Source organism: Channa argus, chromosome 5 (assembly GCF_033026475.1).
Source record: "Channa argus isolate prfri chromosome 5, Channa argus male v1.0, whole genome shotgun sequence".
Classification (NCBI taxonomy): Eukaryota; Metazoa; Chordata; class Actinopteri; order Anabantiformes; family Channidae; genus Channa; species Channa argus.
In genome coordinates this window covers 14,162,023-14,174,583 of record NC_090201.1, presented here as the reverse complement: position 1 = coordinate 14,174,583, position 12,561 = coordinate 14,162,023, and the positions used below count along the sequence as shown (strand labels likewise).

At 39.9% G+C, this 12,561-nt stretch overlaps 1 protein-coding gene across 1 annotated transcript in view; it reads left to right on the top strand.

Moving 5' to 3' along the window:
- Positions 1-3,669: 3,669 nt before the first annotated feature.
- The window catches only part of LOC137127400 (guanine nucleotide-binding protein G(i) subunit alpha-2-like), a 52,494-nt gene continuing 43,602 nt past the window's right edge, over positions 3,670-12,561 (top strand). The window contains exon 1 of the mRNA XM_067504321.1: positions 3,670-4,419. Coding sequence (XP_067360422.1) covers positions 4,302-4,419 — 118 coding nt within the window. The 5' untranslated portion in view covers positions 3,670-4,301. The remainder of the gene's footprint in view (positions 4,420-12,561) is intronic.

Below are 12,561 nucleotides of genomic sequence, written 5' to 3'. Positions count from 1 at the left end.
TTAATGCTAAAAATCATTGGCCTTGAACCTATAATCCAATCTTATTTTGAATAATCTGAGTTTTAAATGTCCTGGAGGACTTTATAAAATGGAAGCATCTGGAACTTTAGGCAAATATTTGTCAGCAATTAAAAAAAGCAAACTTTGTTATTATTTTCTATTTATATGTTTAATACGCATAGATTTAACTCTAAATTAATTTAATTCTAATTTAACTTTAAGTCTAGATTTTACTAGATGTTTTACTAGGTTTGCTGTCGACACAACTGTCCACAAGGTGACGGTATAGAGCTACAGAAATAAGTTACGTTATAAACCACTATCTAATAGAACGTAATGTCAGAGTTTTATTAAGTATTTTCTTGAAGACTTATCCATCTATACTGTAATGAGTCTATTTTGAGTCTCAGTTTCAAATTCAGTTTACTACAGCATTTAAATTCCTATGGTGAAAGTCTGCCACGACTGTTATTATTCAAATTAGATTAATAATAATTCAATTACACTGGCCACCAGTGCCATAGTCGTAGCATTTCTGCTGCTTTTGTGCATTCCTCATGAGCTCCTGAGATTGAAATTTCTGCATTCAAAATGTGCAATTACAATTGATACAATACAGAAACAATTTTTACTGTGCACATTCCAACACACTTTCAGGTGTGTTGAAAAAGGCAACACAATGAGTATGTGATTAGGAGTATGACACTTTTCATCTAATGTTGCCTAACCATTGGCCTACATCCACAAAACACCTCTCTATGTACTTCATAGTAAGCTAAGGCAGGCGCTTTAAGAATTTCTAACAAAGTGAACCTTTTTTAGAAAACCCATATCAGACCAAAATTTGTATTCAAAATGTGACAGTTTAATTGCTGAGCAGGCCATTTTTCAAACCATTTAACTTTTCTTTAAACAATTTTTGACCACCAGGGTTGTCGATGAAAATTATTAGTCCTCCAGGTTTGGTTATCCGAAGATTGAATCATTTCAACTGGACTTCTTTCTTCTTGGTTAGAAACGTTTCACTATTTATCCAAGCAGATTCTTCAGTCTGAATAAAGTGGCTAGGGAACCCAGTTATATCCTCCAGAGTAGGCCTTTGTTCCACCCTGGTCTGAACAGGATCTTCAAGGTGGGAGGAGGTGGAGGGTACAGGGTGGAACAGGGTGAAGTCATCAAGATGTAACGATTACGACCTTAATCTAAGATGGAGGTCCTTAGGTGTGGCCCTATTGTGGATGTATGAAGTGGTCTTCTCTTCTGTTGAGAGAAGGATTCTCGGTTTAAACAAAAATGGCTTCACATACTCCCTTCTCATATCATCTGTCTTCTCTGTCCAAAATGTGAACATTGTCATCCTCAAACAAGTTGCTCTGGTCCTGAGGTGTTGCTTCTCCTGTGCTGGGCCATCCTCTTGTGTGGAGGCTGTTTGGTCTCTCCAATGTAGAGCTCTGAACGCATTTCTGCTGCTTTTGTGCATTCCTCATGAGCTCCTGAGATTGAAATTTCTGCATTCAAAATGTGCAATTACAATTGATACAATACAGAAACAATTTTTACTGTGCACATTCCAACACACTTTCAGGTGTGTTGAAAAAGGCAACACAATGAGTATGTGATTAGGAGTATGACACTTTTCATCTAATGTTGCCTAACCATTGGCCTACATCCACAAAACACCTCTCTATGTACTTCATAGTAAGCTAAGGCAGGCGCTTTAAGAATTTCTAACAAAGTGAACCTTTTTTAGAAAACCCATATCAGACCAAAATTTGTATTCAAAATGTGACAGTTTAATTGCTGAGCAGGCCATTTTTCAAACCATTTAACTTTTCTTTAAACAATTTTTGACCACCAGGGTTGTCGATGAAAATTATTAGTCCTCCAGGTTTGGTTATCCGAAGATTGAATCATTTCAACTGGACTTCTTTCTTCTTGGTTAGAAACGTTTCACTATTTATCCAAGCAGATTCTTCAGTCTGAATAAAGTGGCTAGGGAACCCAGTTATATCCTCCAGAGTAGGCCTTTGTTCCACCCTGGTCTGAACAGGATCTTCAAGGTGGGAGGAGGTGGAGGGTACAGGGTGGAACAGGGTGAAGTCATCAAGATGTAACGATTACGACCTTAATCTAAGATGGAGGTCCTTAGGTGTGGCCCTATTGTGGATGTATGAAGTGGTCTTCTCTTCTGTTGAGAGAAGGATTCTCGGTTTAAACAAAAATGGCTTCACATACTCCCTTCTCATATCATCTGTCTTCTCTGTCCAAAATGTGAACATTGTCATCCTCAAACAAGTTGCTCTGGTCCTGAGGTGTTGCTTCTCCTGTGCTGGGCCATCCTCTTGTGTGGAGGCTGTTTGGTCTCTCCAATGTAGAGCTCTGAACGCATTTCTGCTGCTTTTGTGCATTCCTCATGAGCTCCTGAGATTGAAATTTCTGCATTCAAAATGTGCAATTACAATTGATACAATACAGAAACAATTTTTACTGTGCACATTCCAACACACTTTCAGGTGTGTTGAAAAAGGCAACACAATGAGTATGTGATTAGGAGTATGACACTTTTCATCTAATGTTGCCTAACCATTGGCCTACATCCACAAAACACCTCTCTATGTACTTCATAGTAAGCTAAGGCAGGCGCTTTAAGAATTTCTAACAAAGTGAACCTTTTTTAGAAAACCCATATCAGACCAAAATTTGTATTCAAAATGTGACAGTTTAATTGCTGAGCAGGCCATTTTTCAAACCATTTAACTTTTCTTTAAACAATTTTTGACCACCAGGGTTGTCGATGAAAATTATTAGTCCTCCAGGTTTGGTTATCCGAAGATTGAATCATTTCAACTGGACTTCTTTCTTCTTGGTTAGAAACGTTTCACTATTTATCCAAGCAGATTCTTCAGTCTGAATAAAGTGGCTAGGGAACCCAGTTATATCCTCCAGAGTAGGCCTTTGTTCCACCCTGGTCTGAACAGGATCTTCAAGGTGGGAGGAGGTGGAGGGTACAGGGTGGAACAGGGTGAAGTCATCAAGATGTAACGATTACGACCTTAATCTAAGATGGAGGTCCTTAGGTGTGGCCCTATTGTGGATGTATGAAGTGGTCTTCTCTTCTGTTGAGAGAAGGATTCTCGGTTTAAACAAAAATGGCTTCACATACTCCCTTCTCATATCATCTGTCTTCTCTGTCCAAAATGTGAACATTGTCATCCTCAAACAAGTTGCTCTGGTCCTGAGGTGTTGCTTCTCCTGTGCTGGGCCATCCTCTTGTGTGGAGGCTGTTTGGTCTCTCCAATGTAGAGCTCTGAACACTCTTCACTGCACTGGACTGCATACACTACACTGCTTGTCTTGTGTGTGGGTATTTGCTCTTATTTGGACGAGTCTTTGTCTCAGTGTGTTGGTGGGTTTGAACTGAGGTATACGGTGCTTTCTGAAGATCCTTTGTGAGCTTCTCTCAATCACCAGGTTTGTCCTTTGACTCTGTTAATTCCTTACATGGTTGGAGTGACAGAAAAGCTCAAACGGATACATACCTGTATCACCTAAAACCCTGATTTCCCCCAGAGATGAAGAAACGTGTCGACTACATTTCCCATGATGCACTCGGAGTGGGCGGTTCTTTGTCTCTTATGCTGGCGGAGGTTGGCCCCTGCTACTGTAGCTTTGGGAGCTGTCTCGCTGAGTGTCGGGCAGAGGGGAACTTCACGGCAGCTACGGGTGTGGCTTCAAACGTGATAAATCTCAACGCGGGGCGAAGAATGCGCAGCACCGATAGGGGTTAAAATAGAAAAAAACAACATATAAAACAGCAGCGATAAAACGCTCTGAAGGTGGTGAACGTGCGTCTCCAGCCTCTGTGGGCAAGCTTGTCAACAGCTGGATTACATTTTTTGCTGAACTTCGTGGCCCGTTTTTCGCCTGTTTAACCTGCGCTGATGGTCTGCTGTAGGAACTACCGAGTAAGCTAAACGTCCACCGGCCCCAAAAAGTTGCTCAAGCTTCTTTTTCCTCCCCCCTCCCTGTATCTTTCTCAACTTCTCTCCGCTGAGAAGAAACCATCAATGCGGGCGGACTGACTGAAAAACCCGCGACTATTCAGGAATTTCGGAAAATTGTCTGTTTTCATGAACGGAATCTGTCAGGTTTGTCGCCACTCTTCAAAACGGGAAGTCGACTTACTCCACTTCAATCCTTGCTTTTTTTCTTTTCAACGGCGGGCTCGCACTCAGCTGGTAATTTTTTCTCAGGTGATACTTTCCCTCTAAGCAGCAGACCTGAAGCGAGCACTAGGAACCATGGGTTGTACGGTGAGTCAGGAAGATAAAGCCGCGGCCGAGAGGTCCAAAATGATTGATAAAAACCTGAGAGAAGATGGAGAGAAGGCGGCGAGGGAAGTGAAACTGCTGCTTCTGGGTGAGTTGTCTGTCACAACACGGCTATTGACTTCCTAAAGTGTCACCTTTATGGTCTCCGACGACATATTTAAACAGATTTGCAAATACAGAACAGACAAAGGTTTATTTAATACTATTAATAGTACCCTCTTCTTTCTGTCCAAAATATGGCCTTCATTTCTGTCCTTCACACTCACACACACACACACACACACACACACACACACACACCCTCTCCACCACTGCTACTCCTGTGAACTTGACCTGCCATTGTCCAGTTAATATGTTAAAAAAGCAGCATGTCCTTGTGTACTTTGCGTTCCTTCTAGACTGTGTTTTGACATAAACATACAGGCTCTACCGAGGATGTCTGGCCAAGTTTGGAGTTCAAACAGCACCCTGGAGCACATGCAAAGTGATGTGGAAAGTTGTGAAATGCTAAACACAGGGCAGTCCAAATTAAAGGCAGCCTTTAAGGTTGGGTTGGTTTCCTCCCAGCAGGACTGGACTGAGAGGTCAGACATGGCGAGGTCGGGTTGATAATGAGTGGGCTGCTGTTTGGATAGTGAGTGAACAGCCCTGACTGTTCCCAGCATTAACTACAACACACTGAGGTACACACAAAAATAACTGGTTGAAAGCATCAGTTGCCACTGTCCCAGGGTTTGAAGTCTTCTCCCTGGTTCTTCAAACTTGTTAAATAATTAGGAAGACTACATACAGTAGGTCTACAGGATACTACTATTGTTGCTACTGTTGAACTCTTTTAACCCTTTCAAGCTGTCGTGATGTCAGAGTCATATAAACAACCTACCTTAGTGGTAAGATATGCAGCTCTGAGATGCAAAAAGAAAGAAGGAAGTGATTCTTAGTGATTAGATGCTTAATAAATAATGTGAATAAAGCAAGAGCTGAAACAACTGCATTCCTGCTTTAATTATATTTTCCCACTCGCACATAGATTTACTATCCAGATACTCCAGTTATTGCCTCGAGGAAGTCAACAGATTTATAAACTAACAATGAATCATTTTGTTTGAATAGACCGTGATTGTTTTGTTTTTTTTTTTTATTTGAAGACACCTTGCTGAAAATGCTGTATGCATCAAGTTCAAACTGACATTGATCTTGTTAACAAAGGGATCTAGAAAGGCTTTTTTAGATATAAGGTACTCTCTTCAATAAAATGATTAGTCTCCAAATTATGAAAATTAACATCCACATTAGTTTTCAGAAAATGTTTTATCCTAAATGGCATGTTTACCTAAACACAGATATTTATACTTGTCAATGTAATTTGAGATATTCTCATTTCTTTAGATGTAGCTGATTTAAATGAGAAGTAATTAATTTTGTTTGGTTATCCCAGAATCAGTAAACTGATTTGTTGTCCTCTTTCCTGACCGATACCAGAAAATTCCACTTAAATTGATGGGGAACACGTATAGTGTCTTTCTCTCTTGGGTCTTTGAAGAGATGGCTGGTTGTTGAGTTGTGCCCCTGGTTAGAAGGCTAATTACATACTCTGCTCTGTACAGCAGGCTTCATATCAGTAATTACCATCCGGTATAGTGTGTGAGGGTTGAGAGGAATTATAGGAGAGGTCTGAATCTGAACCTGGAGTTCATGAATTTGTGCATAAAGAACCACATGATTCAAGTAAAGTTTTCTCTATACTTGTGCAGTTTTAAAAAACATTCCACAGCATGCAAAGTCTGCACACATATACAAAACTGGAATGTTTTGTGAGGCATTTCTGGTCTCTCAGAAGGGAAATTTACATTTTACACTGAGTGGTAAATAGCAGTTGGTTATTCTTAATACCTTTTTACAGTATCTGCTTAGTTTTCCTGTCTTACAGTCTTGTAAGTAGCCAGTTATGTATATAAAGCTTTTCTGTTTAATTGCATTATGCTTTTTTTTATGGGTTGAATGAAGGATGCATTTTTGTAATTTGCAGTTATAGCTGAAATTCAGACTTATTTATTGAGTAGTAGTATGTGTGATGGAGGTGCGACATCCACCTGAGGTGCTACATCACGCCTCCACTCACATCTGTCACTATGCAATTTGTTAGAACAGCTGAGAAAAGCCTCACTGTTTTCTTCATGGCATATCTGTTAGCAGTCTGTCCAATAGATTGTAATTTGTGAAATGTGATCCCATGTCCCTCCTAAAGAAAATCTAAAGCGAGATTCATGCTCACTGTGAAAGGTGTTGACAACATTAAAAAATCCTGGACACCCATTATAGTCCAAATGTGCATTTACTGAATCTCTTTTGAGCCAGCACTCACATCCACTTTGGTGATTGGCTCACTGCTCAGAGGTAAACCTGACTCCACCCCTTCCTTTTCCACTGCCTTCCAACATGCACAAATAAGATAAAATTTTTTCTAAAGACCATCATTAGTGCAAGTAAAACTTATCACACGTTCTGAAAGGGTTTACATAATGAAACTGTACAAATTTTAAAGAGAACTGCAACATTTGCTTTCATCTTTAACAGCAGCCTATTCTCACTCAGTGCCAGGTACAGTTTCTGAGAGCAATAATGCTAGTGAGAGCGAGGCTTGTGGACAGTATGAACATATAAATTGTTGTGAAACAAATTGGCTGTTGTGGATGCAATGCAGGGGAGCTTCTGCGCAAAATGTTTGGGCCATAGGATGAGGCAGGACGTTTAGGTTCAAGAGTGAACCTCATTTCTACTCACAGGCAGAGACAGAAATAATCAGTTTTAGAGGTCATTCAACTCAGAATATCTGCCTTCTGTCCAATAGTCTAACCACAGAAAGCTTAATCAACTTTTGGCACTTTATTTTTTAACTAGTGTAAACAAACCAATGCAATTAGGAATTTCCATGGTAACTGCTTTTCTCTAAATATACTTTACCAAAAGCAATCTTTATTAGATTGTTTATCTTGTTGGTTGTTCCTAGAGAAGCCCATTAGTTAATGTAGCAGAGAGGACTCTTTAGTGTTGAGGCTTTAGTCTCCATTAACAGGAAACCCTCATACACAGGCTTCCATCCTGATTCTGGTCTTTGACTGACATTTAATCTCCTCCCTGTTCCCAACAAAAAAATTGGCTGTTGACGTCTTCTCTATTCTCTGGCTTACTAACCTTTTTTTTTTTTCCCAGCTCAGCAAATGAAAAGTTCCTTTTGGCAGCGTACTCAGCTTAAACTGTGAGAACGTTAGGCTTGTAGTTGAAAATGTCTGTAAAATTGACTGTTGGAATGTACACACAAACACACACAAGTGTTCATTGTACATAAATGCATTTGCTCAGAGGGGTGATAGGCAGTGCTTTTGTGTAAATACCTTGGCACACTAAAATGCATGCATGCAGCCTGATGACACAGAAGAAGGGGACATGTTCATTTAATGTATCTTTGATATATCTACAGAGAGTGATACATGTAAAGTGTGCAGCATGTGTGCAGTGCAGTACAAAGTTGTGAGCTTGACAAGGTCAACAGTGAGGTTGACAGTTTTTAGGTTGCCCCTGGTTTAATTCATAATCTAAGCATTAAATGGTTAACCCAAAATGAAAGCAGCAGCCACATTGCTCGTTTAATGAGACAGCTAATTTGCTATTGGTATTTTTAGGCTAAGAATATATTATGTGTAGTGAAAGAAGGTAAAGACTAAAATTGATCAACAATGCCACCTTGGCTTTTTTTTTTTTTTCAAAAATGCTGGTCATTATTATGAACCAAAAATGACTGTGTTTTTAACCACAGACAAAAAACACATGATATGAAACCAGTCATTTTCTCTTCCTCTTTTATATCTGGCCATGACAGTCTGCAGTGAGGATCCTTGCTCATTAATCTGCATACTTCACTAAGACTCGTTCAGGAAGTGGGAATGGACTTCCAGTGAACAGTGGTGCAGTTTCTGGATAAAGTGGGCTCTAAATAAATCAGAATATATTCACAGTAATAGACCCGGTTGCTCGCTCTCTCTCTCTCTCTCTCTGTCTCTCTCTCTTTCTCTCTCTCTCTCCAGACATATGTGTGTGAGTGTTTGTAAATGCGTGTATATAATATAATACAAAATCTTGAAATCTTTCCCTCCCTAAACCCATAATTGGGCTTGAGGGAGAAATAAGGTATATTCAAATGATAAAAGAGGCAGGTAGAACTAAATTTAATTTGCTCGTTTAGTTTGCCAGTGCTGCATTAGCCACAATTAATTGACAGCCACAATGGTGTTTTAAAATTAGAGCCTCTCCATTCGTGTCAGAAAGTGATTTTTCTGGAAGAGTTTATCTTGTCTTGCAGTTATTGTCACATCCAAACTGATGATTGACTGCAGTGCTCATCAGATAAATTTCTGGTGTGAAAATAATTTGAGGTTATCTGTTCAATAATGGTCTTTTAAAGGCTCAGACAGTAAAGTAACTTAAAAAAACTTTCTGTAAACCATGTTTGATAGTCATGCTCACACAGTTCTGTGCGAATAATCATATTGTATTTTTCTGTTGCAATAAAAGAGCACTCAAACACTGCAGTGAGATTTTAGTTCAACTAATTTTATTAGATTGTGTCTGTCAATTTCCTCCTGTGGGTTCCTGGAGAACAAACGGTTGGCTTCATTTGTCAGTAATGCTTTGATTAGGTAACTTTCTTAAAGCTAGGCACTGCAGACAGTATTGATAAGTAGAAATTGGTCTTTATTGACTAACCCAACCACTGCTGCCATGACTAAGTAGACTTGAGCTGGGAAACCTAAGATTTAGCTGCTGTAATAGTATGGTAAGAGAAGCAGAGAACTGGAACCTCTGTGATCTCATCCTGTTATTATCTGTTTGCCAGTTGGTAGTTAGAGGTGTTTGACTGGTCTTCAGAGCACTTCAAAGTTTCTCCCTTCAGGCCCAGTTCTTTTCCCATATCCTTTCATGGACGGCCAGGTTATTGGATTGTGATTCAAAATGCATCACACAAGTCAAACCAAGATTTCAATTTTTCACTTTGTACAATTTTAGATGATTGTTTTTGCAGTTGTTTTCAAATACTAAAATGCTCCAGGTTTCCCATACAAAATAGTGTATCTTTTTTGGAAGTAATTTGTAGTCCAAGCTTGAGTCTCCAGTACAGTCAGCTATTTACTGTGGATCGTCATGTTCGATGAATAGCCAGGGTGACACACACCAATGCTGGGCAGCCCTTGTGGTCAGCATTGCATAGTTCCTCCCTCTTATTAAAGTCAGAAGAGTTTTGGGGTTGTCAGGTGTAATTACAGCAGGCTGATTATAGAGACCTAGGTATCTCTGGAGAGTCAGACCAACCTGTTCCATAGGTACAAACAGCTCTATGTCTTAGTGTCTGTTCGGGGAGGAGAGGACATATTCAAAGCTCTTCAAAAAATATCGTATGAGCATCCGCTGCTTAGCAGCTGTGTTGTAGCCCATACTGATACAATTACAATCTCACAAATGTGCAGTTCTGTGAGATGTATCAAATGAGCTACCACCCTATGTTTTAGGTGACTTGACCTTGTTTACTCAACAGTGCTGCCCAATACACTGTGTGACACACTGGATAGCATGTTTGTGAGTGTGTATGTGGAGGGTCTGAATATCATGCAATTAAAGGGAGAGCTGTGAAGATAAAGCCTGCTCCTGCAGACTGTGTGTCTCACTGTGAGTCCACAGGGACCAGGCTGCACTATCGTCTTTGCTCTGGAAATACAGATAGTTCTGAAAATCCACTTCCTGAGTCCCTACTGCCACACAAAGCTCATATCTTAGCTTTTTTATCACAATATTTCTGCTGCTTCCAAAACACTATGACAGCATAGAGTACAGAGCATTTCAAAATGGAAAGACAGTAAATTTGGCCATTTTCTGTTTGGGGTAGTGCTGTTATGAGTCCGGGCTCAGCATTCACCTTGTATTAGGTCACCACAATGTGTGAAGACACAGGAAATGGTCATTAGCTCCTCCTAATTCACCAAAACACCCTTTGCCTCTAATGTGTGTAAGACGAGGAAGTAGATACTGCACCTTGTCTGCACAATGCAGACAGCCCTGCACAGGCACAGGAACTCTTGCAAAATGCAAATTGGTCTGAGTAAGAGCTATCTTAGCTTATATCCTTCTTTGTCGAAGATTGTTTTTCTCCCCAAACCAGAGAAATCCTACTTCATCAAGAGGGTGGTCTTAGATTTTTTTTTTCAGTTTTTCAGATCTACTCCTCTGAATTTCTTTTTCTATGTTGTAACACGCATACATTAAGTCATTATCCCATCTTTCCCCTCCCACAACCCATTTCCTTCTTCTTGCTGCAAAAGGAAATGTGCTCACTTCCCTTCCTCTCAATCGTCATTGGCTTATCCTGTCTTTTTTCAACACTGGAACGTCTGGTGCTCCGTGGCACCCCAGGGGGGCGGGTCTGCACTCTCAGCATTGAGCCCTATATGTGGAAGGTAGCTAAAGTACAATTAAACAAGCAAAAGTCAAAATGTTAGCTACATAAAAAAATTGTAGTTCCAGTTTTCAATTGCAACTGTGACTCTTTGATCCTACTCTATAAATCTTGTAAAGGAAGTAGGCCATGCTAGTGAAGAGTTGGGGGTAAAAAAAAGGATGTAGTTAATGTAGGACAAAATTACAGTAGAGCGTTTATGAAATCATAAGTAAGGGTGTGTGAGTCTATATTTAACCAAGATGAGGATTCCACATGTTCTTATGATCAGCAATGAGGCTTCACTCAACCACAGCTATCACTGCTGGTCTTGTTCACAGCCAAGCCATCCTCTTTCAATATAGCTGCTGCTCAGATTTTTAGTTTGATAACATTTGGAGAAAGACGAGCAAAAATAATGCACAACGGGTAGGGGGGAAAGTGGTTTCTTTTGATTATAAGGTGAGAAGCATCAGAGATTTAATTGTGCAAATGCCATCAGTGGCATGATAAAAACTGTCTTCTGTACAGTTTGCCGCTGCAATTTAAAATGGTGAAACTGACAGAAAGCAGACTTTAAAGGAAAGGGATGCTGGTACTGGCTCAGATGTAAATGGGTTTTATCTAAAGTTTTCTGTTATCAGACTACATATTCATTAAGCTATTTTTTTTTCTTCATTATTTCAGTGCACTGTCTAGACCAGGGGTGCTTACGCTTTTTTTGGCTTGTGAGCTACTTATAAAATGATCTACCTACTATAAAAATACAAACATATATTTATTCATGAATATATTGAGAATTGTTTATATGTACAATATATGTTGTTGTAGCTGTTAACTACATTAACCCATATTGCACAATACAACTCAGTAAATTTCTTTGTCATTACCTTAGTCTAATGATTGCACTGGATAGAATTAGCCAGGGATGCATAGTCCGGAGGCTGTCTCGTTAGCTTGCTAGAGTTTTGCAGGACTTGGCAACATTGTATGCATGCGCATGTGCGGTGATCCATGTGTGAGAAAAAGTCAGATGTCAGACTGGCTGCCCTGTACATCAATCAAGTGACAAATTTCATAGTGAGGACGGATGGGATTCCATGCGATCTACCCACACTACCTTTGCATTCGACCGGTAGATCGCGATCGACGTACTGGCCACCCCTGGTCTAGACCCAAACAGTGCACATGTGCCAGACAAATCTTTTTTTTTTAATGTGTTTGGACAAATACCTTTAACAACTTCTTTCAAATTGGGACTGCTCAGAATTGTCATCATGGTTTGTAGTGTACATGTGTGGAATTTGTACAGACATCCCCCTAGTTGTAGTTTGAACACAAGTGTGTGCACAGTGTTGTACAAATTCATTAGCAAACAGAGGGTGAATTAGTCTTTAAAAACAGACAAATTCCAGTTTTGGTTTTCCTCAGTACTTGTCTTTGGCCCCAGTTGTGTATTGTCAGACTTGGCACTACAAATGGTGCCCAGAGTAGAAAGGAAAATAATATTCAGGTTATTCTTTGCTTGATTTCTCTGGCTGGTGTGCTCACCAGTCTTCTACACAAGAGAATTACACGATTCTGTATTTTCAGTGTGGGCAAAGATACGTTGCAGCAACATGCTGAATGTCCCAGTGTAGACTCATGCTGTTTTGCCATAAAGATGGTCTAATGTAGACAGTGTTTGAGATGATGGTTTCATCCCCCATCTCTCAACATGTGCGGTGCGAAAAGTGCATCAAATGG